Source organism: Prinia subflava, chromosome 2 (genome assembly GCF_021018805.1).
Source record: "Prinia subflava isolate CZ2003 ecotype Zambia chromosome 2, Cam_Psub_1.2, whole genome shotgun sequence".
Classification (NCBI taxonomy): Eukaryota; Metazoa; Chordata; class Aves; order Passeriformes; family Cisticolidae; genus Prinia; species Prinia subflava.
In genome coordinates this window covers 97,869,443-97,896,494 of record NC_086248.1, presented here as the reverse complement: position 1 = coordinate 97,896,494, position 27,052 = coordinate 97,869,443, and the positions used below count along the sequence as shown (strand labels likewise).

General features: G+C 41.6%; 1 protein-coding gene across 4 annotated transcripts in view; it reads right to left on the bottom strand.

Annotated features, from left to right (window-relative positions):
• Nucleotides 1–27,052, bottom strand: part of XDH (xanthine dehydrogenase) — a 109,661-nt gene that overhangs the window by 9,012 nt on the left and 73,597 nt on the right. For all 4 annotated transcript variants that reach the window (XM_063391151.1, XM_063391152.1, XM_063391153.1 and 1 more), the window contains 25 exons: nucleotides 25,890–25,958; nucleotides 25,004–25,102; nucleotides 24,468–24,554; nucleotides 23,070–23,211; nucleotides 22,395–22,487; nucleotides 21,302–21,453; nucleotides 20,466–20,559; nucleotides 19,566–19,675; nucleotides 16,732–16,916; nucleotides 15,835–16,003; nucleotides 15,291–15,380; nucleotides 14,463–14,632; nucleotides 11,923–12,046; nucleotides 11,405–11,524; nucleotides 9,796–9,892; nucleotides 8,659–8,783; nucleotides 7,847–7,980; nucleotides 6,346–6,433; nucleotides 5,637–5,723; nucleotides 3,981–4,172; nucleotides 3,354–3,499; nucleotides 2,686–2,767; nucleotides 2,028–2,123; nucleotides 1,166–1,294; nucleotides 134–208 (listed from right to left, as the gene is read on the bottom strand). In XM_063391151.1, coding sequence (XP_063247221.1) covers nucleotides 134–208; nucleotides 1,166–1,294; nucleotides 2,028–2,123; nucleotides 2,686–2,767; nucleotides 3,354–3,499; nucleotides 3,981–4,172; nucleotides 5,637–5,723; nucleotides 6,346–6,433; nucleotides 7,847–7,980; nucleotides 8,659–8,783; nucleotides 9,796–9,892; nucleotides 11,405–11,524; nucleotides 11,923–12,046; nucleotides 14,463–14,632; nucleotides 15,291–15,380; nucleotides 15,835–16,003; nucleotides 16,732–16,916; nucleotides 19,566–19,675; nucleotides 20,466–20,559; nucleotides 21,302–21,453; nucleotides 22,395–22,487; nucleotides 23,070–23,211; nucleotides 24,468–24,554; nucleotides 25,004–25,102; nucleotides 25,890–25,958 — 2,955 coding nt within the window. The remainder of the gene's footprint in view (nucleotides 1–133; nucleotides 209–1,165; nucleotides 1,295–2,027; nucleotides 2,124–2,685; nucleotides 2,768–3,353; nucleotides 3,500–3,980; nucleotides 4,173–5,636; nucleotides 5,724–6,345; nucleotides 6,434–7,846; nucleotides 7,981–8,658; nucleotides 8,784–9,795; nucleotides 9,893–11,404; nucleotides 11,525–11,922; nucleotides 12,047–14,462; nucleotides 14,633–15,290; nucleotides 15,381–15,834; nucleotides 16,004–16,731; nucleotides 16,917–19,565; nucleotides 19,676–20,465; nucleotides 20,560–21,301; nucleotides 21,454–22,394; nucleotides 22,488–23,069; nucleotides 23,212–24,467; nucleotides 24,555–25,003; nucleotides 25,103–25,889; nucleotides 25,959–27,052) is intronic.

Sequence of the window (27,052 nt, the reverse complement as noted above, 5' to 3'; positions counted from 1 at the left end):
TTTGTGTTTCACTGTCTTTGCTCAAATCTACACTAGCAAGATGCAGAAGGCCTGGAGGACACACCTGCACACATGGTTTGCCGATTAAAACAATCTCTGACAATGTCCACTTGTCTCATGACAAACAGCTTACCCAGTCTTCCCAGGATCCTTTGGGATTAGACTGTTTGATTGGCTCAAGTCTTTTTAAGATTGTCTGACACGCATTCTAGAAACAAAAGGAGCAAAAAGAAATATTTTAATATTTGAATAGCCAGCTTATGGTATTAAGAGCCCTATAAGAGTTTCAAAGAACCACCAAAAAACCAATATTGCCTTTAGGACTTTCGCAAATAATAAAAAGGAACAAAGTTCACTAGTGTGAATGTCTTGCTACATTGGAAGAAATGTTGCCTGAAAAGGATTTTAAAGGAGATTGGCTGTGCTGATAGCAAAAAGGAATCCCAAATTCAGCACAGAACTTTCTGGACCGTGACATTTATAGACTAATTTTATCTGTACCCTGTCTATACAGGACAGCTCAGCATAGCTTACAAAATGATCCTTTAACTCTGAAAGAAAAATGTCTTCCAAAAATTCAACCTAGTCAGATAAGTCAACAGCCTGATGATTTCACTTTGCAGGTTTCACTTCGCCTTTTCTTTTAAACTGAGAACAGCCAGTATTAAATTCTTCTTTTAAAATGGAAAAATCGGCAAATATATACATTGGTAACTCCACCATGGCAGATAGCCACAACCATGCCATTGCTACAGCAGAACATTTGCTCTGAGCTGATCAACACTTAGAGCTTGTGGAGCACAGCTCTCAAACCATTTGCTATTAACACATGCAGCAAAATACATTTGTTACAGATAAGGCTGAATTAATTTCTTAGAAGCTGGCTATTTAAATAGATGCCAGCTTCTGCTCATTTTAAGCAATCTCAGATACTCTATTTTAGAACTACCAAAGGACTGAAGGAGTGTTTTGAATAACTTGAAAAAACATAATCATTCACAATCTAATGCCACTGCTAGCTATACCAGGTAGAGTTATGAGGCATCCTTAGACTGGAACTGCCTTTTGATGGTTGTTTTCCTTAAGCAACTGATAAATACAGGACAACTTTTCATGCCCTGGAGCCCTCCTGTAACCCACTCCTTTGAATAACTCAGCTCCATACATGGACGGCCATTCCATTGATGTCCGCGCTGACGGAAGCGGCTGTCGGGGACGTGTTTGGGACAGTGTTCGTGCTGGTCTCACTGATGTAAATTTTGGAGGTGGGGACTCCCAGGGCCCTGCTAGCAACCTGTGGAGCAAAGGTGAACAATTGGTAAACAAGGTGAACAGCACTTCTTATCCATGGGCATTGTCAGTCATTGCTTGCACTGCCAGGACCCACATTGCTACCTCTACCCTCTCCCACCATAAACTTCATTTTTCCTGCAGACTGAGTTGTTCCAGTGACTGAGAACTAGCCAGAACACTGTTATATTTGCATTTCACAGACTGAATGTGTGTGAACACAAACACTTTTGCCACAGCGACAGACGTTCACTTACTATTATGAGACTAAATTCTTCTCTCAACAGTTAAAAGAATCAGAAGATTCAAAGCCCTATGAGATTTTCCTTTCATTTTCCTGCCAAAGGAATGTTGCTCCCTTCAGCCTTTCTAAGTACAAAGGCACTTGCATATGCAGATATATATGTTTTCAATACAACTAATTTTTGTGTAAAATGGATGTAAACTTACCTTTATGGCGTGAAGTGAAATTGCCAGAGAAGTTAAACTGTAAGCATAACCTGCATTATTTATATAATGAGATTTAAGATAATGAAGAATCTAATTCTAATACTCAGTTGTGATAATACTCTGGAAATCTAGCACTGCTGTTCAAAGAGTGAAGAGGAATTAGTCCTGATTTGTTACTCTCTGCATACACACAGAGAAGGTGTCAAGGTGTTTGAGGCAATACTGTAGAGAGAGGGTAAATGTCCTGAAAAGATGTCTCACTGAGTTAAGCCCAAACTCATTATTACCTGGATCATTTTGGTGTGAAGTCCTTGACCCATCTCAGTCCCCCCATGTGTAAGTAACACAGAGCCATCTGTATACACATGGACCAGAGCTCCAGCCTATAATGGGGAACATTAATCATCATAAATTAACTAGTGGAGTACTTAGCAGACTGCAGAGAGAATTCATTTAGAACTAGACTAAGGTTGTTATTGGGAGCAACTAAAGCCACTTGTTTACACTTGAGGTGAGTTTGGTTTAGTCTCACCAACTCACTAGAACCCATACAAACCCATAACAAACCCCAGTCAGTATTTTCAGCTCAGAAAGCAGGTGAAATAATCCAATCCTGCCCCTGTGAAACACAGATGCACCCTTTACCCCAACACCACTCACAGTCCATCAAATCAGCTCAAACATGGGAGCAGTATTTCTGCTATTGAGAAAGACAGGGAAATCAACCTAGCAAAATACCATGGAAATGTAGCTATATTGTGGCATCTTTTGGAGTACATACTGGTAACTGTTGTGGTGCTCATTTTGGCTTGAAAAACGTGTGCTCTTTCTTAACTAATTTACTACTTGTTCAAGAAGCTCCAGTTTGGTACAAATGGAGGAGGGCCTGGGGGAGGCACCATAAACACAGCTTCTCTAGTGAGAGGGCAAATGACATTTACAGACCTGGTTCAGAAATGGGACAGTGAAACTGATGCCAAATTTGGTAGGAATGATGCTCATCCCTCTCTTTTTCCAGCGGTTCTGCCTGCAAGGAAAGAACATTATTTGGATAACCACGAGCCTTCTATCATAAATCAACACTGTGCTTCCCTCTGACTGTGCATCAAATGGAAATTAAATACCTGACTGTGATACAGACTGAGTTAATCACTAATTTGTATTAAAGAAAGGTTTTCTTTGTGTCTTCCAACAAGAAGAAATTCCAACTGAAGATGATTTCCACAAGCATTAGAGAAGCAGTTATCCATACTATTAACTGTTCAGTTGTATATACAAGGCAGCTAAAAAAGTCTATAAGGCAGAGGAAAGCATGAACAGATTGCCTTGATAGTCATGTGAAAATCCTAGTTGGACTCAACAGACTCCCTCTATTTTGCTACATTTCACTTACAAAATCACATCATGCTAGGTCTGATTCTGGCCTTACTTGTGCTACCAGCTCACTGATAGATGTTTCCTCTGACAGTGAGTATGAAGGGATTTCAAAAAGAGAAATATTTAGAGGTCAGTCTGCAAATATAAGGTGTGATTTCACATCACTCGAGTTGCTAAGAGAACTTCAGATGTTGGTAGGCAACAGGTGCAGCCAATGACAACTCCAGAGCACCTACTTGTTGAATTCTTCAATCAGTTTCTTCCTGGCATGATAGCTGGAGCTGGACAAACATTCATCCCAGCATCTTCGTAGAGTAAATCCCTCCAGCTTTTGGTTAAAATGAGTTGTGTCTCCTTCGTGGTAGAGATTGAGCTTCCGCACCTTCCCAAAGAGACACAGGAGGGACAGGCCAAGTTTAATGCTTTGGACAGGGAGGGATGAGATCTAAGGTGTGTTGGTTCCTGATTTTAGTCCTTGGCTCTTTCTACAAAGAGCCAAGGAGCAAAACAATTAACAAGCATATATATCTGTTTATGGGAAAACATGAACTAAGAAATTAAGGCTGGAAATTCTCAGAGATTGGGACTTAAAGCATATTGTCAGTAAGATTAAGGTACGTAGTGCCTTTGGACTTTCTTCTTTTAATATCTATCCTTAAAGCAGATATTACAAAATCAAGGCTACCAAGGAATTTAATTAAACAAGATAATCCATACTAGAATGTATCTGTCACACAAGTTTGAGATCCTGCTAGGAGCTCAGCAAAAAAACTTCTTATGCTTAATAATTCTGTGTGGCTGACGCAGTTCTCAGAGCCCGTTCAAAGGCAGCATCGCCCTGCAGGGTGTCAGCAGGTCTGTACCTCCTCAGGTGGCAGGCCACACTTCCGAGCAAGGTCACTCATCCAGCACTCAGCAATCATCATTCCCTGGGGCCCTCCAAAGCCACGGAAGGCTGTGTTGGAAGGCAAGTTGGTCTTGCAAACAATGCCCACGCTGCTGACATTGGGGATGTTGTAGGAGTTATCCAAGTGTAACAGGGCTCTGTCCATTACCTGGTGAAGAAAAGGAATGGAGGTGGACATATTTTACATGAACTGGATGCCAGACTTCTCAGCAGTGCCAAAACCAGACTGGAAGCTCTGAAGCTAATTTACAACAATCAGCACTTTCTCTTGCACCCTGCAGTGCTGCAGTCAACACAGCTGGATGAGCACTGAAGTGCAGCCAGAACTGCCTCCCACGTGCAATGGAATGTGAAGTGGTGTCCTCCTGAAGGACAGGACAATAAGCACACTGCTCTGTTGACACTTATGGCTCTGGGACAGATTGAGCTTCAAAGTCCTTTTTTGGCCCTGGGCTCATGCTGACTCAAACTGTTAGTAAATCCTGTTAGTGGAATAAACAGTGTTTTCATTATACTGAGTAACTTGTTGCTGGAAAAGAAGTCTTGCTGATACCAGGTGACTCAGCTCTGTGCTATGGCAGTAAGGGCTAACATATGAAATAAAGATTTTCAGTAAGTACTGAACTGCAAGATTTGAGATTTTTGTCCACATTGGGAAAGGTTCAGAGCTTCTTTCTGGCTTGTGTTTCCAGACTTCCCTTCCAGCAGCAGCACAGAGAGGACATTACACACAACCCAACCTTATTTCTACACAGAGCACTGTTGTTGTTTAAATTTTGGGGGGTCTCAAAACAACAGAGCACTTTCCAGTCCCCTGATTCAGACACAGTCAAAAAGACAATTACACAGATGTGCTCTCAACCAGGCCCTCAGCTTATGCAAAGACACCTGCCTGTCATTCTGCTCTGCCCAGCACCAGCCACATAACCAGCATCAAGTGTGGTTCTGGTAGAGAACCCATGCTGTTCTTTCCTATTGGAAAGGATCCATTTTTGCAGAAAATTATTCAAGACTTGGTGGACTGGAGAAAGTAAGCTAGAATAAACCTGAGTGACACAAGGCTATTGAATTGGTCACTCACATGACAGAAAATGACAGGTTTTTTACTTATCAGTGCAAAACTTCTTGGAGACAAACTCAGAACTTGGGCCCGTTTTTTGTCCTTACTGCTTGTGAGCACAGTTTTGGCTTTAGCCACTCCTTTACAAGCTTGTTGATTCAGGCACCATACCCTGATCAGCCTATTGACTGGGATGCTTCCTTTTCCAAGGAACTATCTTTTCTCAGTGCTGGGGATCTATCAGTCACCTTGCATTGTGCAACAATTTTTCCATCACAGCCCTCTGTAATGCAAAGCAAACATTCTTGACCCCTTTTGCTCAATCCAAGTTATTACAGCATCTGTAAGAATTATGTGGCACATGCCAAGGCAGGTCAGTTGGCTCACAGAACATTTGTAGAAGCTTCAAAAGCCCTTCAAAATCTGTTTTCAGTCATGTCAAGGAGCTGCATGTGCAAGCAATGCTGTAGGCAACAGCTCTCTGAAGACAGAGCAGAAGGTCGCACAGAAACACACCTTGCTCTTAATTAGCCAGCAGAAAATTTTACTTACACCATGAGAGAGGTCTACAGAGTTGCCCCCATTGCTGTAGTATGACACCTCCAGACTCTTGACTTTCCCATTCTTCATGAAACCAACCTGTCAAGAGAGTGTTTCTTCAGTAATCAATTTTCAGCAAAATGTTCTGGTTTGTGCTTGCCTCCAAAAACTGAACGGATCTCACACAGGCAGAGAGGGCTGACTGTCCCCAGTGCAGCAGAGGGCAGGCACAGCCAGCAGCTGAGGCAGTTCCCCAGTAAAGGGTTCGTGCATGTGTCAGTCTTGCTCCAGAGAACTCGTCTAAATTAAGTGCTGGCCACTTATCAAAGCCACAATTTCCTTAACAGGTTTTTGCTTTCAAAAGCAGCAGCAGTTGGAGGAGGATTGAAGCAGAAAGGAAGTTAACAAAGCACATTGCTGTGTAAAGGATGCTTTAAAGGAATGGGCCAGCCTCTAAAACCAATGTGATTGTCAGCAGGGGCAAAGTCTTGGTTGCAAGGAAGACAGAATTATTTATGCTGAGGTGACAAGAAGGGAGCCATCCAAGCCAAAATTACTTCTGTAGCACTTTAACAGGAACAATGCTCCAGCTCATCTGACCTAGCCTATTTGCAGCAGGGGAGATCAGCAGTGAAACATTTTTTCACAGTATCTTAGTGCTCTCTGATGTCTCAGGGGACAGCACTGAGACCACATGGATTCTCCTCATGTGTGTGCATACCTTGTACCTCCCCAGGAAGGGGTGCCTCCCACCACTTATCAGCATGTCCTCATCTCGATCCAGCATGCACCTCACTGCACGGCCAGCTCTGTTAAAGAACACAGATTTTTAGGCAAAGCCTGAAATGCACAATATAATTCCTGCAGAACAAGACTCTTCTCTTTGTCTTTCCAGGGTGGCAATGGACAGTTAAGGGTAAAGTGCTTGGTTTATATATCTTTCTCTTACAAAAATGGCAAGACTGAGTAAAATAACCCAAACATCTCCAAAGTTGGGACCTGCTTGTGAAAATTCTTGCAAGGAATTTTTAATCTTGTATTAAAAAAAGGGATAATTTCTTGTAGAGATAGATGCTGATAACTGAGCAATCACTGTTTCCCAGACTATTTCTCAAGGCACTTTTTTGCCTTTGAAAGAGACAACGCCATAGGAATTATATAATAATGCAAAGTAAAGTACTAACTAGTCTTCAATTTGACCTTGTTTTTTATTTGCTTATTTACTACCAAGGAGGAAAACAAGCGGGAGAGTAAGAATTGCCCTTAATTTTCTAACTGTTTTGCGTTCCAAGTGCCTGTCTTCAGGTTGTACAAGTGAATGTCATAGATGTTATTTTGCAACCTCCAGGATGTCAAACAGTGGTTTGGCTGGCAGAGATAAAGAGAAGAAAAGAATGCAAATCTATTACTGATTAATTAGAAAAAGCAGGTTGTTTGCTCAGAAGAGAAAAAAAATAAAATCAATTTTAAAACAAAGTTTTATTTTGGCTGTTCTCATCCAAAGGCATTGTATCAAACTGCTGCTGTGTTGCAAGATCCCTCTAGCACTGCCAGCAAGGGAAGGGCAGACAGGGCAGAAATGTCATCTCAGAGGCCATGTTCAGTTAACCTGCACAGTTAAACATGAGCCCACAGCAAAACTCCAGAAACCAGGAGCACATTTCCAATCTACTCTTCACAAATGTTTGCAACCTAGGTTCCTTCCCTGAGCTTTTAGGGGTTTGAAAATTGTGAGTTCCAAGGCCTGCCATTCCCAGGGAAAATCCAAAGAGGGAGTTTGCAGAAGAGCAGACAAATAATGATGCAAGACTGGTGTGGTAGAGTTTTGAACAAGGAAGAGATTCTCATATCTCTATCAAACAAAAAAATGAACATGGTTGGTGCTGGATGTTTGGGGTGAAGTGAGGGGGAGAGGCAAGTAATTTGAGATACAATTGTTTTCAGAGAGCACCAAAGGAGTAAAGAATACAGACGTTTTCCCCCCTTTCCTACTAAAAGCTGACATGCCCACATAAACTTAGTCCCTCTGGGCAGGTTCGATCCCTCCTGTCAGCTATAACCCATTAGCCACCTCCTCTGGGAAATCCCAAGGTTAGTGTAAGTTGTACAGTAAGAAGACATGTAGAGTATTCAAAGTGCTCCAGCACAAATGGTGCTTCACCAAAGAGGCAGCCTGGGACAGTCTGAAGGAAAAAAATTCCTTTCCCCACACCCAAACTTACTTGAAGGCTGCAACAGCCACTACAGATGTCAAAATAGTACTCCTAGTCTCTTTTCCTCCAAATCCTCCTCCCATTCTTTTCACTCGAACCACAACCCGATTTGAAGGCACTCCCAGTGCATTAGCTGCAAACTCCTAGAGAAAAACAAAACAGCAGGACATGTAGGGAGCTCAGGTGGTGGTAAGAACTAGATGCCAATACATTGCCTTCCTGAAGCCATTTCAACAGTGCAAATATTGGATTTGATGCAATTGGAGTCAATAAGCCCAGCATTTGATCTCTGAGGGGAAAAGGCACAGTGCTGCAGCACACAGGGCCAGATTCAGGAAAAGACTGACACAAGATGAGGTTACTAAGACACAGATGTCATTTCACACAGGGTTTGACATCCATACCACCCTCACTTCATTGAGACATCTTTGGACAGTCCTGGTGAGCCAGCAAACAGGCCAAGGACACCCCATGGTGCCAGCAGCCCATCTCATGGAATGGGAGAGTTGGTGCAGTCAGTGGTTTCACCACCTCTCTTTCTGATGTGTCACTCAAGCATCCTGTCTCCTGAGCAGCTGGGACCCTCTCCAGAAAGGGCTAAGCATGCAATCTCTCTTAACAAAGATGTGTTGCCAACAGAAATATTATTTGGAAGGAGATTCAGGACTCCAGCAGGATGGATAAGGACTTTAAGATACCTGACACTAAGCCTATGTGGGTTTTTTTTAATTGAAGAATAAAATAAGAGCAACTATAAAACAAGTATTCATCTAGTCATAAACAAACAGATGCCTTTTAGGCACCAGGTTAATGAGAAGTACCTGTGTCTTCATTGGGTTTTGGGTCGACACAAAGAGTTCCATCTCACCATCTTCTCCCTTTGGCACAGCCAAAGTACAGTGAGTTTCCAGGTAGAAATGCTCCTGACCACCAAGGTACATCTCTCCTAGAAAATTGAAAAAAATGTCCCATAAAAAGGATGTCCCTGGTGTTATAAGGCATCTCCCATCATATGTTGTCTTCAATCTGCTGCCTTTTGTACATGTGTTAACTGACAATCCTTTCTTTTGCCCAGCACTGGATATCACTAGCTCTAAAACTGACACTTCAGGTTCAATGTTTAAAAAACAACAAAAAATAAACTCAAAACAAAACAACGAATCACAATAAAAAAATCCAGACATCCTTCCTTTCCACATTCTAGAAATCTTCATTCCAAAACACAAGTGGCTAGCATCTCAAATGTCAGCCTGCACACCATACCATTAATCCAGCATCCCTTAAGATGCAGTATTTGGTGCCTTTCAAGACTGCCTCAATAACACTACTGAGATAAGAATAAAAATAAATCAAGTGTGGTCTAGCTGAGTAGATAAAATACAACACTACACACTTTGAAACAGGAGAACAAAAATAGAAACCCAAAATGCCTCGAGATGATCTAACTGGGAATCAACTCTCTATCACTGCATATGGCTCTTTCACAGGACATATTACCTGGCAGTGCTGAGGGTACAATTTCCAGTCATGCTACACACAATTAAATGTCAGAAACAACCTCCTTTCGCAGTCACAGCCCTGATCTGTTCATTGTGTCCTGTTTGCCTAAGATACAGCCATACACCAGACTAAAGGAAAATTGCTATCTGTAAGATTTAGACCACACTATGTCTGCACAGGGAAAAATTTCAGGAAAGAAAAAAACACTTTTTTGCTCAGAATATTTGCTCAAGAAAAATGTGTCCTCTCACTGAAAAAAGAGTGTTTTCTGGGGGCACAGCTGGGAGCATCCAGGTCTGTTTGAAACAATAAAATTTGTATACCAGTCTGAAACTTTATATAAAGTTAATTTAGTTCTGCAAGCCTTACTCTCAGTATCTCATATGCATGAAAAGGAGCTTGACTTCTTTTGTCACAAACTACACTATTTCAAAACAATTATTACTGCTTATTCTCACCTTCCAAAATGTGATCAGATTCTTCAAATCCTTTCTTCACATCTCCCTTTATAATCCTCTTTATATCCTTAAAGAAAGATTGTTTCTCAATGGCTTCCTAGGAAACAGAATGACACAATGACATTTTTGTGTTAAGTGGAATGAAATCAAATCTTCCTCTAACTGAAGAAGAAATATCCAAGATAAAAAGCACAAGAACTTATCAGATACTTTCTATGGTAGTAGCCAAGAGGCTTGACTAAAAGCAGTACAAAATAACTTTTGGCAACAAAGCAATTTCCCAACCAACACCATAACTGGACAATCTTAAGGTACATCTTGTGACTTGTTTGAAATTGTGGACCCAGAACCTCAAGGCCTGTAACCATCAGGGTTATAACTTACAACTTATATTAACTTTTGTCTGTGCCCATAAGGTGGGAGGAAGGAAAAAAAAATAGAGAGAGAGAAAGAGAAAATGAAATCTCTCAGATAAGAAGTGCAGAAATAGTTCACTTCTGAGGTAATATACAGCCATTTTTCTAAAGGAAATTTAACAAAGGCATTTTCCTTTTGCCAAAGCTGAAGCTTTCCATAATGAAAAATACCCCCACCAAATATCAAACAACAAAAACCAAAAAAATCCAGCATGTTTTTGGCTCCAATCTCATGTTCCCTGGTTGAATAAACAACTAGAAGCCTCAGAAAAGGCAAAGGTCTCATACATTGTTTGTTAATCCACAAATCACGCAAACAACCCGAAATCTCTGTCCTTACATGACAGTACCAATGTCTGTACAAGACACTGCACAAACTCTTTCTATTTGCATGAATAGAATTCACTTTACAAAATACATAGTATGAAATACTGACTATTAAAAATATTTCATTAGAAACCTATGTTTCTAATTCTCCACTAAAAATGGCTTCATACAGTTTTCTTTCTCATTTCTAGAAATGAAAGCTGTGTAGTACCATTTGCTTTTATTGTCTCATAAGGAAATTTTGTGAACAACTTTTCTAGTTAAAAAAATAAAAAAGCATGAAATGATCACGCATTTGGACATGAATTTCTTCAGCTTTGAGAAAAGCCACTTAAAGACTGTGTCCATATAATTCACAGCAGGGAGTGAACTCCTGAAAATGATTCTCATCCAGCTTAGAAACTAGACAAGAGTTCTGCAGAAATCTCAGAGAAGCAGTGCAGTGACACAGCTAGAAAAGACATTTTCACACCTTATTATTGCTTGTTATAAATGAGAGAATGAAGAGGGAATGGATATCAATGAAGCCAGCAGGGTCACACCAGATAATATTAAAAGCAAGCCTCTGTGGGTAAGAATGTATCTCACAATAACCTTGTTCATTTAAACAAATTTCTGTTGAGCACAATATTATCTCCCCAAGCGTGGTTTATTTTTTTCAGCTTTAAATAGCACAGAAAAAGTTAATGTACTCTAAATCAGTAGGGCACCAAATATGTACCTTCTTTATATTTAAAATACAAATCATTCCTTCCATCCATATCCTGTTGCACCCACAAACACAAACAAAACTTGGGTTAAGTAACCACATGTGTGAGAACAGAACTAGACTAGACATCAGCAGATGCAGAACTGAGCCATCTTACCTGAATTGTGACAATGGGTTTAAGTTCTTCATACTTAATTTTCACAGCTTTAGCTGCTCTCCTGGAATGTTCCTGTGTGTCTGCAAGAACTGCACCGATGATATGACCCACACAGGTGACCTAGAGGCAAGATGGGGACCCACCATCATTTGGGGTGTGTGTTTGCAGGGACAAGAGACTCATGATAATTCTCTTCATCTATTCCTTTTATGCAGTTTGTTCAGAGCAATCTATTAAAAACCAGCCCAAAGAAAATCATCACAAGCAAATTTGGACAGCAACTGAGTGAGTGAGGCTGTCCCAGGGGGCTGCAGCATAGAGAAGAATTGTGGACATGACACAGAGGAGAGGGACACAGGGCAAAGGGACTTGGGCTTACTGAATTTGGCACCAAGATTTCTATTGACCCCAGTGCAGTGAGAATTCTCTCTGTTTAAGGTAGAGGACTTGACTGGACAGTATGAGAAATGTTATCTCCTGAGCAGCATGATTGATAAGGGCTATTTTTAGCAACATACCACATCCTTAGCAAAGACAGTCTCATCATTAGCGATGCCAGTGATGTTACTGCCAGGAACATCCTTGGCAGAGACGAAACACACAAACCCAGGAACACTCTGAGCTTCAGATGCATCTACAGAACTAAGGAAAGAAGGAGAAAGAAGGAGAGACAGTGTTATTTCTCATTTTTTCTTTGTGTAAGCCATTACAGGATTCCAATACAAATTCAGATTTTTTTTTTTCCCCAATACAAATTCAAGTCATGGCTATGCCATGTCAATATGTGAGACTAAAATAATTTGGGATCTATATGAAAATGTTAATCCTGACTATGAGACTGATCACCAGCCTGCTTCTTTGGACTATGTCATACATCTTTTCCCTAAGACATATGTGAACTTGATCCAATTGCCACCTGTAGTAAAGATTCTTTGATGACAAGTTGGGATTAGTGATGCTGTGCCTCCATTGTCTTCTTAGCTGCTGTGATTCTTGCTATGAAGGCAAGAATTCCCTGACTATGGATAAATATGAAATTTTAGTGCAGACATGATATCATCTGCATGGGTGAATCAGGGAGAAATTGTTGAGGATCAATCATAAGGAAGCTTCAGGATTTTAAGAGGATGCAAAAGAAGTGATGCTCAAAAAGACAAAAACGTTCATGAAAGGCTTTCTTTGGTAATCAGCAAAAGAGGTTTCTAACCAAAATGCTTGTCTGCTTCAATCATGTATAGATTTAAAACTCAGTGACAGAATAACTAAAAAAGAGCAATATAATTTAATTTTTATATGGAGAACTTAGTAAAAAATATATTACAAAAGACTTCCAGGTTCCTTGTGCACTATTCTGTACATTGGCTTTATGGAGAAAGAGTTGTGAATAGAAGAGCTGTGGCTTTGATTTTGCTGACTGAATGATTTATTGCCTTCTGTAAATTGCTGCAATTTTTTCAGCAACTTGTTTAGATTCCTGAAACTTTGCTATAAACTGTGCCTGAAAGCAGCTGTTGCTACATCCCAGTGAGCCACAGACATTTTAAAAAAGACACAAAATGTATGAATGAACTTTCCCATATGAACCCTTAGACAGCAGGAACTCAGAATTCTATTTTTCTTTGGAAAGTTCTCTCCCCTGTGTTTCTGCAGCAGTAGCTCAGAAATAACCTCCTAACACTCTCCTTGAGTTACAAATGAAGAGGCAGATAGTGCCTGATTTACACTCGGTGCTCAAAATATGGCTTGAATGAAGTGGAAGTTTTCAGAGTCAATATTTTGGCTGCCAAAACCATAGGTTGAGATACTTCTGTCCCCTGATTAAATATTCTACTACTTCCTCTACAGAATGTTACAAGCTCCCAGCCTGAAATATGTGTACACAACATAAATGCAAGAAAATGTGTACAGCAGCTTCTAGAAAACACTGCTTGTTGTGGTCACAAGCATGGATGTGATGCCTTCTCTATCTCCCCATCTGCCCTGGTGGTAGTAACAACACTCAGGTGTCTGCATTGCACATTTCAACACTTAAAAATTAACTGTGATGACAGAGCAGTTTCTTTCATAACTGGGAGTCAACTACTACATCTGTGCATCCATGACCACCATGCTGCCCATGCCACAATGGGAAAGCTCTGGACAGGAAACCTAACTAGGCAGGAAGTATTGCCTAAGGAATGAACACCATATTGTAAGCCTGTTGAGGATGACACAAGCCAGTGTAACAGAGTGTCCCACATCAAAGCAGATGAGGCCAAATAAGAGCCTGCAGAGTCACCACCAAATAAACAAAATTAGGGTTTGTGGGCCCAGCCAGTCCTGCAATATGACAGCATTAAAATTCATATGAGAATGTATGGCATTACCTGCCAGGATTGGCCTTTAGGAGTTGGTTATTTACTGTTGTTATAAATTTGGTACTAGTCATGCCCTGGATGGACAACAGGTTTTCTGAGACAGCTGCACTTCCTAATAGTGACCTGTCCACCTTGCTACAGCCAAGCACAAACAGGGCTACGCCTCATAGCTGAAGCCAATTCACAAATGACTTTTGTGGAGAGGGCTTGATCACAGCCAGTGCGGGCAAGCACCGTGCAAGGCAAAACCCAGTGCACACAGCTGACTCACCAGCAGGAGAGCTGGTAGAGCTGCATCTTACAACCTAATTTTTCAGGGAGATCAAAAGAGAATCTTAAAGCTGCATGCTCCTGTGAGTGATTGAAATGACATCTCAGCCTATGGTGCTCTCCTACCCTGCTCCTTTTTAATCCTGCATGCATGAGTATAAGAGATGGGAAATGCAAAAAGTTTGGCCTAGGCTGAAGGCTTTTGTGCTTCATCAAAGCCCAAAGTTTGGTATTGGTTCCCACACATTCCCACTGACGCAGACTTGCAAGGCAGCTGTCACACACACAGCTCGCCTCCGTGTAACAATGTGCAAGGAACTGGAGTTCCCACCTAAGCAAAACCCTTTCCCTCACCCACACCCTGACAGATTGATGTTTTCTAAAGCCATCAGGCACTGGATGCTTCCAGCATTTGAAGAAGCAACACTTACAGGATCTTAGCGTGGGCCTTGGTGCTGGTCACCAGCGTCAGGTACAGCTCGTTCTCATAGTGAGGGATGTCATCGCAGTACACAGCTTCCCCACTGGCTTGTTTGGCTGCTGAGACGTGCACCAGAGGCCTGCCCACCATATCTTCCACGGCCTGCCCCTTGGGCACTTCCTGCAGTAGAACACATGGCTGACTACCACTGGCTTGGGTGGGAGGGGATGGAAGCATTGGCGAGAGAGCAAAAGGCACTGTGAGACATTCTAGTGAATGGGGAATGGGATGGGGGCTCAGTCTTGTGCAAAGGGAAGGTAAACAAGATGCCACAAGATGTGGCTACACAGAGGAATGAAGTGAGGAGAATTTGAGTTTTGAAATTGCTATGGAAGGGAAGGGTTTGATTTCACATCCTGCATAAGAAGGTCCACGTTCTGAAACTGGATTCTACTCTTAAAGCTGAAGAGAGTGGGTCACTAACAGAGAAAAAGAAAGAAGATACATCCCAAGTATGAAGCCTGCAAGATACCGAGAAAGGCAGGCTATAACTGGGGAAAGCAGAAGGGGACTTTCAGCTTGGATACAGAGCTGGCTACAGGATGAAAAGTGATTTTTATCATCAGCAACAGTCTTGGGTAATGATAGGAAAGAATAGTATCCTAAAGTGAGGAAAGGACTGAGACCCAAATACAAGTTTCACACATGGCATTATAAAAGTTTATGTGATGACCACACTCAGGAAGACAAGCAGATGAGAAGCACAGTTTGAGCTACAGAAAAGTCTTCATCTATGTCATGCTGACACTGCTACTTACTTGGGAAAGCTGCTACTTACTTGGAAGAGCTGGGCATTTGCAATGGGATCTTTGTGAAACAGCTCTGTAGCACTGGTGTAGTTTGAAGGGACAGGCTCACACATAGTTTTCTGCCAGAGACATATTCAAGAAAATCACCTTCCCTTCCAATTTCTTTCTCACTTTCCCTAGTAGCTCAGGATATTTTCCATTCTCCATCTCCCATTTAAGGTAATCCATAACCTATTAAGTTAAGGGCAAATGAGGCTCAGGTCTGTGCCAAGAATAACTGCAGAGCCACAAGAACACTTGTACTGCAGCAAATGGGAGAAGTCCAGAAATCATGCTGTGAACACACAGAGCTACACCCTTCCACCACAAGGTGAGGATGCCATGAGGAAACAAGTGAGAAGATACACAAGTCACTGTTATGCAAGTAGTAGAGTAGCTCTGGCAGCTATTGCAGCATGGATTTTGTTACCAGGGATTCTGCTGAAATCTGAACCCTCCCCCCCATGCCTTCCCCACCAAGGCAGCACAAAGAGGTTCTCCTTCCCCAGATCTTCCTTGCCAAGGAGCACTCACAATGCCACTCTTGCTCAGCTTCTGGAGGACTGTCAGGTAGAACTTGAAGAAGAAGCTGAGGGTGAGTGTGCGTCGGAAATCCACCATGCCCCCTGGAGCAGAAGGGGACAGATCCATCTCACCCGACAGCAAGCGGCAGGCATCCTGCAGCAGCTTCTCATTCCAGTCTCTGCAAGGGGACAAAGGGGACAGACCTTGTTCAGACCTGAATTCCCCAGGGCAGACTAACTCTTCTAAGACAGAATCACACAATATGCTGAACTGGAAGGGGCCCATCAGGACCATCGAGTCCAGCTCCTGGCCTTGCACAGAACACCCCAAGGGTCACACCTTGTGTCTGAGAGTGTTGTCCAAATGCTTTTTGAACTCTGTCAGGCTTGATGCTGTGACCACTGCCCTGAGGAGCCTGTTCCAGTGCCCAGCCACCCTCTGGGTGAAAAACTTTTCCCTGATATCCCACCTAAACCTCTCCTGACACAGCATGAGCTATCAAGCAATAGCCATCAGATCTATCTGTTCACAGAACATGTGCTTTGCTGTCATCTTGGGCTCATGTTACCCTGCCTAAAGATATGGCACAGCTATTACATGACAAAAGCACTGGGTCCAATTTGAAGCAAACCCAGTTCGCTTCTGTCCACTTCAACTGATGGGTGAATTTGGCATGAAAATGGCTCTCTGAATGAGAGAATGACATGGATCTTTGAGGGTAAGGCATACTGGAGGAAGCAAGGCATTACACAAAACACTGCTTCTGCAGAAGCATAACTACACTTCTTCCCCTTTCTCCTTTGATGTACTTTTAGAGAGTGTTTAGGATGTTTTAGATATTTAAGTTGCTCCTGTAAAAATGAGCATAGTTCCATTAGACACTTTTTGTCACAGAAAAATTCCTACCTGCCAGTGAGTTCCTTGCAAGTTTTTAGTGCCAGGACAGTGGTAGGAGCCATTCCTCCATAGCTTAGTTTTATCTCCTCCACTCGACTTGTGCCATCTTGGAAGAGGACTCTCATCCCACAGGTCACAATAGCAATGTCATCCTCACGACGGGAAGCCTGCTTGAAAGCTGAGAAGTATTCACCCTGGAAGACAGAAAAATATTTCTTTATTCTCTACCTTGGCATGTTTTGGAGTGTAAATGTGGACAAGCTGTTTACCTATTTCTATGTGCACGAGCTATTCCAGGGAACAGTATCTGGTTGATTCTTGTGCAGGAGCAAACAGGACATGTTTGTTCAGGCAGCACTGTTTATTTTCACATAATTCAATGATTAATTCTAATGTATCAGTTCAGTGGTTGTTACCAAGCATAGGACTATGAAGGAAACAAGCTTTGACAGAGATCTGCTCATACCTGTCACATTTTTCCATATCTCAGAAGGAAGAACCAAAACAGATTGTTTGTGCATAAACAAAATTACAGTTTCTCAGCATGTTTTTCTTCCTCCCAGGCTGCTAAGCTGGAAGTCTAATCAGTAAAACCCATATCCTAAATCCCTTCCCTTCAGAAGTCTTTGAAATCTGCAAGAGCTGAAATCAGTAATCACAAATGTCTCTCAGTTTTAGAGTAGACCAGACTAATTAATAAAAAACACCAGCAACTCTCTTATGAAGGGTGGCTGTAAATACGAGATTAACACTCCTCCAGGATGTGCCATGTAATGGTGACACTCTCGAGTCACAGCATGGTCAGTCCTCTTGCCTGTACTGCAGGTGAGGACAAATTGCTGTTCAGGCTGCAGACTAAGAGAAGACTCAGATCTGTTGTCTTTGCACCGCCCTTTTGGAGAGTTTTCTGACAAGTTTCTTCTCTAATAGCTCAGCCAAGTGACTCCACATAACACAGCAGTCTGCTTCATTAATTACTCCTAATCTGAATTGGACAGCAAGTCTTTCATTATTGGATAGAACAATTTCTCTCCTGTTGACAACACTTTCACAAGAGGTCCCTTTTGTGCTTGTTACTGGAGATATAACTGAAGGGCGTGCTTTATTTCCTGAATTCAAATAATTACTCAGAAGCCAGCAGATAATAGCAGAGGAGCATCAATAGCATCCTTCCAATGAGGACATTCTGCCACTCTGCTTGTTAAAACAATTAGCTTTCAAAGAGGAGAAAAAACAGCCTAGGTCCTATCTTACTGCACAATCAAGAGATTTCCAATAACATGATTGCAACAAGAGGGCAATATTGCCTTCACTCCCCACAAGACACCTTTATTTTCTTCATTCAGAGTCTTGTGGGAGTGAGTCTTTCTTCACTAGGAGTGTAGGTAAGTGAACCATCACTTCACATGCCTGCCTGGGTCTCCTGGTAAACCACAGAGCTTGCTACTTCTTTCTGTTGTTTGGCCAGTCTTACCCTTGGTGTCACAAGTTACATGAATGCAAGGCATAACATCAGTTTCAAACAAAGATGAACCAAAAAATTCTACCTAGCTATGTGCTGAAACAGCCCTGCTTTCATTCATGAGGAAATCAGAGTTGCAGAAAACTTTGCCTGCTACATGCCAGCACCTTCAGACATGCCCTGAAGAACTTCAGCCTCCTTATTTGTGAGCAAAGATCAGCCAAGAAACCATGAAGTTGAGAGTTCAAAAGTTGTTTTAGTTTTTCAGATCAATGAGCTGCATATAACCTAGGGCTCAAGCCACTGCCCCCGCTTGTAAACATTTGTTTATTTTGTGAAACTGCCATGAGACTGTCATATGAATGGAGGAATATGGTGTTTTCCATTGGCAACCTCAAGCATATTTTGATTTTGGCAAAAAAGTGATGCTTTTATCACAAGACCAAAGAAGGATCACTCAGAAATAGATGGAAAAATCACCATAAATAAAATTATTTTATTCCTTTAGTAGATAACTAGAAAAATTTGAGAGGATAGACAAGGAATTTATTAGTTCCCTCCCATAATACAATGGCATTTCAAGTAAATCAGTGTTTTCCATTTATGAAGAAAATGCGCCACCGTACTGCAAATCCTTGCATCTCATGACTTGGAGCCACAAGCCCTAAGAAGGTAAGTACCTTCACAAGCCTAAAATTACAGTCTGATGTTCTCAGCCCTAAAGGAAAAAGCAGTTTTACTTCTCAGACACTGAGTCAGTTGTGATTTATGCAGCTATAGCCAAGAAGTGCTCATAGTTCCATTCAAAGAAAGTTGTGCAGCCTCATTTGAAGCTGGAAGTCCACAAGGCCAAAATGCCCTAATAGTCAGTCCTTGTGGTTTACATCTTGCAAGACAAGAATGTAGAAACTGAGCTTCCCTTTTATCCATACAGACTTTTCCCCATTTCTTTTCCCATTTTAGCTCACAGAAATTAAGCAGGAATCTTTGGCACATTAACTTCACTATACATCAGAAATTGCTAAAATCTTTTCTGTTCTACTTTTCAAGCAGAACTTCTACATCTGGGAACATCACTTTGACAGTTCATCATTACCAAATGCACTCAAAAAGCTTCAGATAATAAAGTGAAATTTCTCTTCCTTGCACTAGAAAAATTCTTGGGCTTACCATACTTTATCACAGAGCCCTGCTCCCTTTGCTTATGAAAAATAGTGTGCTGCTGGAATTTCTCCAAGTAATTCACTTGCTTCATGGTCCACTTGGGACTACACCTAAGTCTTTGGGGGTCAGTCAGGAAAAAGGTGTCTAACTTTGAAAACAACACTCAAATAACAGCATTTTAGCTCCACAGTCAGTGAAGTTTTTCTTCCAAGCTTACCTTTTTGCTGTAGGGTATTTCAACAGAGAGAAGTATTTCTTCAGGCTTAACTATTGTCTTTCTGTAGCCAGTGAAAAACTTCTCATCCATCGTGACAGTCCTTCTGCCCTCTGTAGAGCAAATGGACATCAATGGTGAATAAATGAAGAATGGCAACAGTATGTGTGGAAAAGCCTTCAAATCATTCTTGATATGATATCTGATTTCATTTTTCCACTCTTTCACCAAATCAGGAAACTCTTTCTCAGATTTATTATGGTATTTATGGAATCTATGACAGCTGCCTACATAATTAATTTTCTTTGCACAGAAACTGATCAAAGAATCCTCCTTCCCTCTTTATCTAATTAAAGCTTAGCTTCCAGGTGAGCCAGTTTCCAACACTCCAAGGACATCCCCCTCTTTCTCCTTCCCATAGCCTGCACACAAACCAGAACTCAGTCCACTGATCAGACAGTCCACTTACTTCAAGAATCCTATTTAAAAAAAAAATTCCTAAGAACAAATAAAAACTGAGATGCTTGGCTTTCTTCTTAGAAAAAATAAAAAAGTTTTAGTCTTTATCTGAATAAACCAGAAGGATTAAAGTATGATAGTATCAGAAATTATTTCATGCCTATTATTTTTCATTAGTACACATCTTCAACCAGCTCTTTACAAGGATATGTCTGTAAGTATATACACAGTACTAGAGATTACATCCGGCAGAGAGGTTCAAAATTCTTTAGGAAGCCAACCTTAGGTCTAGCTTTAGGACATTATCCTCAAAAAGTGTGAAAATACTGAAGACACAGACTAATAATGTTCATTTCCACTTTCAAGTTCTGGCCTGACCTAACAACCCATGGCAGAGGATTGACTCTCCTACTCCCCTCAGTGCCACAGGGAAATGTAACTTGCCTTTTGATATCAAAGTCAGTTTGCTTCCACTTGCCATTAACACAGGATTTAAGTCAGAAATTGGGCTTGCTGTCATTATGTTCCCACCGATAGCCTAGAGTGAAAATAATGCATCAGATAAATATTAAAAATCTAAGCAATTTTTGGCCTTTAATTAATTGGAAAAACACAAACCCCTTGAAATCTGTCTCAGACAATATTAACATTTGCCTGAAACAGATTTAGAATAGTGTTTTGTTAATGCATCAAGGCTACCTTATGCTCAAACCTCATATGCACAACCATGCCAAAATTCAATCACTGTACCTGCTATTAAGGGAGGTGAAACTGTGAAACTAAAAAAGGTATTTTCACTAACAATCAGGATCCAAGGTTTTTGGCTCCAAAACAAATGTATGGCACAGTGTCTCACGGAACAAAAGTTCTTATTTGGTACACTGGTTTAACCATTTGCTTGATATTTTTTTCTTAGAGCACATGGAGTTTGAACACACCTTCCCCTTTAAAACTAAAGGAAAATTTGCCAGATCTGGTACATTAACACTATGACTGCCCTAGTTGTCATGGCAATAATAGGCACACCTGCTTCTTTGAAGTTTGTCCAGCACTCTAAATGCCTTTTTTGTTAAATTAGTCAAACCTCACTACAGTTTCCCCACTTGGTGATAACAGCAATGGAAGACCTGGACAATTGCCATGTTTCCCTTGCTTGTTAGATGTGTGGCATCAGTGCAGCACAGACATCAGCTGAGACCCCACCACTTTCTGGGGTTGATTTTGGTGTGCTGGTTTCTCTCCCAAGGTTCTACAGCCCCTGGTGCTCCTGAGTCACTTACAGCAACATTCCTGATCTGTGGCCCTGCAAACCACCGCAGCTGTTCCAGGACAGCCTGGAAGATCTCTGTTTTGTATGCAGGAAGGTCTGCCACTGCTTTTCTCATCACCTCCTCCACTGACTTCAGAGTACAGGCAGCGCCAATGGTGACCCCTGTAACAAACAAGAGAAAAGAATTGTGGTTCCAAATTTTTGAGGTACAGGAGGACATTTACTGTGTCTGCAAAGCTTATATGCCACTGAGCTCAATTAGACCTTCAGTTACACCAGACTATTCAGAATGCACTACATCACATCTCAGAACAAAATTCACCTTTAAACCACAGTTCATGCTGGTGCTGTCTCCCACGTGACAGTAACACACTACCCTTTTCCATCAGTGTATTATTAACAATATTGGCCTCCTATAAGTATTAATTTGTCCTTGGAGAAGTGAACTCCAACTCCTTTCTAGTTTCCACACTTTAAATATCCTACCAGACACTGGGCCACATGCACTAAATTGTCCTAGGTACTTCTATTTGTAAGGTTGACCCATTTCCATCATAAAGCTAAAGGCAATGGAATTATAGAATTGTTAAGCTTGGAAAAGACCTCCAAAGATCACTGAGTCCAGCCTCTGACTGAACACCACCACCTCAGCTAAACCACAGCACTAAAAGTCACATCTAGTAGTTTCTTGAACACTTCCAGGGGTGGTGACTCCACTACCTCCATGGGCAGCCCGGTGCTAGACCATGCTTTCAGGTGAAAAAATTCTTCCTGATGTCAATCTGAACATCTCCTGGCACAGCCTGAGGCAGTTTCCTCTTGTCCTGTCACGTGTTACCTGGGAGAAGTGACTGACCCCTCCTTGCTACACCCTCCTTTTAGGGAGTTGTAGAAAGTGATGGGGTCACCCCTGGACCTCCTTTTCTCCAGGCTAAGCATCCCCAGCTCATTTTTTTACATATCACTCACCGATTTCCTGCATGGGAAAGGTATAACACATACAGAGAACAATCTTTAATCTTGGGATTTTCCTTCACACCCTCTTTGTTATTCCGTGAAGTTCCCACTCCCCTCACAGGTGATCTGTCTCTTTTCTTGCTCACCTGTTTCAGTGTGCTGAACAGCATTCATTTCTGGGATCCATGCTGGTGCAATGATCACTGGATACAGCAGGTTTTTTAACCTCATCTCGATACCTTAAGGAAAAGACACGGTTTGGTACTTGTGTGACATGGCTGCTGTTGCACATAATCCTTCAGGAAAGAAAAATCAATACAATAAACCCTACAACATTTAGTAATTATTTCATAAACCAATTGTTCAAGACAGCAGAATTACTAAATATGCTTGATCTTTCCTCCTCAGCACTTATGTTTGCAAAGGTATCTATGTGGTGTGAGAAGGCAGTAAGATTTCAAGTCTTGAGAGCTTTCTCACTGAAAAGTCCTTCAAAATGCAGCTTTCACAACTGAATGCACTTATTTATGGGGACGTTTTATGCTGCGTCACTTCCCTCTTCTCAAAATTCCATAAAATAGCACAAAGACTCGGAGATCTGGATTAGCGCTTTTTTCACCTGACACTGCAAAGAATGGAGGAAAACATTCACTGTGAGACTAATCTACCTGAGGAGAAAATCTGTTTCTACATACAACCTGAAAATAAATAGCCTTTTAAAAGCAATAACATGAAAGAGGTTTTCATTTGCACTGTTCTCACAAAACATTTAATAGAAGGTTTTCCAACTGTTCAAAATAAGCATCAGCTCTTTCTCTTACCCACTTCCGTGTTCCCCACAACGAGTTTGGCATTGGGGTACTGGGATTTGAGAGCCACCAGTTCATTGAGAGTTGTGGGCTGGATCCACATCACACGCTCGCCTTTGAAACACATCTGCTTCTGCTGTTTGTTACTCTGAGTCTGCAGAAGGGAATTCAGATAGAGCTCAGGCCCTACATCGAGCCAAGAATTCCCTGCTCACATGCTGCCCATGCCTGTGCCACACTGGCTCCACCTCAGCCGAGTTACTGACAAGGGCCTGGGATAGCCACACTGTTGTTGGCAGTTTGCCATTCCCTATCCTTCTGCTAGCAGTGATGAAAGTCTCTCACGCGGACACAAAAGCTCTCCCTTCCTGATCCTGCCAGGTGCATCCTGCTGCCACATCTCCCTAGCAAGATCTGTGCCAGTGAGCATCTGACCAAGGTTCTGGCACATGCCCGTGGCTTCAGTTGCTTCAATGGGTTTTCCATTCTCCTCTCAATCCAAAAAACATCAGTCTTCAGCACATTGCAATTACCTGCTAGGCCAGGTTCTGATTCCCTTTTTAACTACTTCATCCAGTGACTGAAGAAAACATGATATCAAACTCTTGGACAGGAGAACATCTTGGAGAAGAAACAGAGGAGTCCTATCTCAAGCTGAATATACCTCATGCTATGGTCCAGGAGAACCTACTCATGCTGTAGCTCATGACACATTTCAGCTGGGTACAGCAGCAGAATTAATGATTGAGTTTTAGTTGTTAAATGTGAAGGAAGCTGTAACTGCGTCATGTGCTGGATTAGATTCCTGGCTGGGACACATTGCTTCAGGGGGAGGATTCCCAAAAAAAGACAGGAATGAAACATGGAGAGAAACTATTTCAACCAACTTTTAATGTCATTGTGAGCCACCAAACTTTTACTCCTGCTATGGGTGAGGGAAGTTTTCTGAAAAGACAACTACTAGAGATACCTGTTCAGCTACATCCTGTACTTCCTACTTCTTTTCCTACACTATAAAGGGAACACAGGGAGAAGCTCAGATATATCCGTGTTTGATGTAGAAGTTCACATCTGACCTAGTAAATTGACATTTGGATTTCAGCTACTGTTCCACCCCCGGACAGGCAGTGACTGGAAAGGAAGGCAACCCAAGAGCAGACACACATATGGTGAGAACCAAAAAGAAAGGCAGACAGCTGGAGCAGGCACCTGGCCTGCCTATTTCTTTTAAACCACCCTGGCTGAAACGCCCTCTGTTTTGTAAAGCAGGGAAGGATTCATGCCCATGCCTTTTCTTTCATTAACAGGCATTTTTGCCCTGCCATTTCTTCCTCAGGACAGAGTCACTCAAACCTTGTACAGAACAATTAAACCAACAAAACACTGCTATTTCTTTCTGAATTAATTTACCATTAACTCTGGTGGGAAGATTGGCTCCTGTGTGGGATCCAATGGCTGGAACTCAGAAGAATTGAACAGGCTGGAGGATGTCATCGTCTGTGAGAGAGAAAATGCAAATGGCCAGTGACTGAGGAGAAAGCTCTCCACATACAGCCATAACTCATTCCTCTTTCTACTCAAATACCTGTTACTATTTCATAGAGCAAAATACTGCAAACACAGCAAAATGATGCCACCTGATTCAGCATTTAAACTCCTTCAGTTATATTTTTCTGATTCTCCTGTATATCCTGTCAGAACCCTCAACCCTCTGATATGTTTTTGTCAGTCAAAAGTGTCATCCCTTTCACACTGGCATGTTAAATCATGTCACCTATACCTTTTCTGAGGTATGCTTTTCTGACCATAAAATATAAATTAGTCTAAATTGCTTTGCATAATTATTGCTAAAATAAAAGCACTGAGCTTGGGCACATGAAGAGCCAGATCTAAGACTTTAAAACATCAGAAATAAAGGAAAAACTACCAGTTGAGAGGCACTTTACCACACTGTCTTCTTTTCCATTCATGCAGCAGCCCGGACCATTGGCTTTTCCTCCACAGCAGCCAGGACCATTGGCTTTTCCTCCACAGCAGCCCCCATTCTGAAGAAGAAACAAGCACATTTCAGCTATTCTAAACAAAGCCAGAACATTGCAACTTTTACAGAACATAGTCCTCCCCCTTTTATCAATCCCCAGATTTTAGAAATTTGCAGTAACATTTTTCATGCTTAAAAGAAAGGACTCCAAGCAGTCTTAATTGCTGGAGTATTCCATGCAAGACTGGACGTTTCCTAAAAAAAAATCCACAGAAATTCCCAGGAAATTTCTGGTAATGAATTTTATTATAGTCTCTGTTTCCTAAATTCATTCTATACTCACACTACCTTATGTGCCAATTTTCTCTTCCCATTCCTTCATTTGCTTTGTACCTAGACTGGTACATACAATGTGATTAAATTTTTTCCCTCCAGATATTCCAAAAGATTCCAATTGTACAGTTTTGGAATTGAGAGGAAATTACTTCATTCATCACTGGATGGCAAAATTTGGTAAAAATCACAGTGGGGAATTTAGATCTGTTTTCACAGAAAGATGCATCACTTCAATGCACCAGAAGCTGGTGACACATCCCTTACAGTTGTCACCATGCTATTTCTCAAGAGTTGCACCTTGCAAACTCGGAAGGAACATCACTGTTTTAAAACCCATGTCATGATGGCCATTCATGCCAATCAGCACATACACAGTCACGGCATTTTCCAAGAGACAGACAACAAAAACAGCTCGGAGAGCTCTGAGTATCTGCACCACAGCAGAGCCAGAGAGGTGATTAACACATCAAAGCTACATTGAAAATTGAGGTTATGGGTTTTCACATTCAGCTTACCATGGTATTTTCCCTCCCACTACGACAGCATCCAGTGCCATTGGCAACTCTGCCACAGCAGTTCATGTCCTGTGGGAACAAAAACTGTTCTGAGAAAAAACTTACAGATTCCAAGGAAATGAAGTAGGTTTGATTCCCTTTTGAGAGAAATATCCAAAGCAGAAGGAAGGTGCCAACCAAGTAGGTGTTTCTCTTGCCAATGGAAGGCAATATTCTGCAGGGTCATGCCCACTGTACTGATAAACCTCTTGTTCCAGTTTGGAATCATTCTGACTGTTCAACCATTATCTCTAAAGCTGTGACAAGACACCCAGAGAATACTGAAAGGGACAAGCACATACAATACAATACCAGTACCCTACCACCAGGCAGACAATCTGCCTTTGTTTTCAATCTGACTCCTATTTCATTTCTTGAAATGCTCTTTTACTGGGAGAGGCAGGAAATAGCAGATGCCTGTTCACATTCCACCCACTAATCTTAACTTTGTTGTTCTCTATCAGAGGTCTACAGAAACCACTGTAAGTGCTATGTAGAGTCCCTTCCTCTCCCTGGCACCTCTTTTGCAGGTTGAGGTGCACTCAGTGCTTCCCTATATGGAAGTCAGATTGCCACAGATGCTATCCTTGTTCCAGTTCTTTGAATCTTCTTCTATTCTGCTATACCATGTCAGAGATGACAGGAGCAGAACTGCACAGAGTACTCAAGTGTAGGAAGAGCCATAGAAGTGTTTTCTGGTTGGTATCTCATTCTATTATCCAGTCTCTCAGGTTCATAAAATCCTTCAGAAATTTCTCAAAGCCAATTCTGCCTTCACTACCCAGACTAACTTAATATCTGTTAGCTTATTTTCTCATATCCTTAGTCACACTCTTTCAAACCACATTTATGGACAGGTGCAACCTAGCTACCCATCACAGGTCCCAGAACAACTCCACAACAGTGACCTCCCTCCACTGCAAAAATATAGCATTTTTCCTCTACTGCCTTTTAACCAATCTTTTATCCATACAGAGATTTTCCCTCTTAACACCTATTGTGTTTAAAAAGCCTTTGGTGAGACACTGCAGAACTGCCAGTTGGAAATCCAAGTAGGCTTTTATTAACTGGGTTTATCAACCATTTATTATGGATCTCACTCTTGCTTGTTTTCTCTTTTGTTG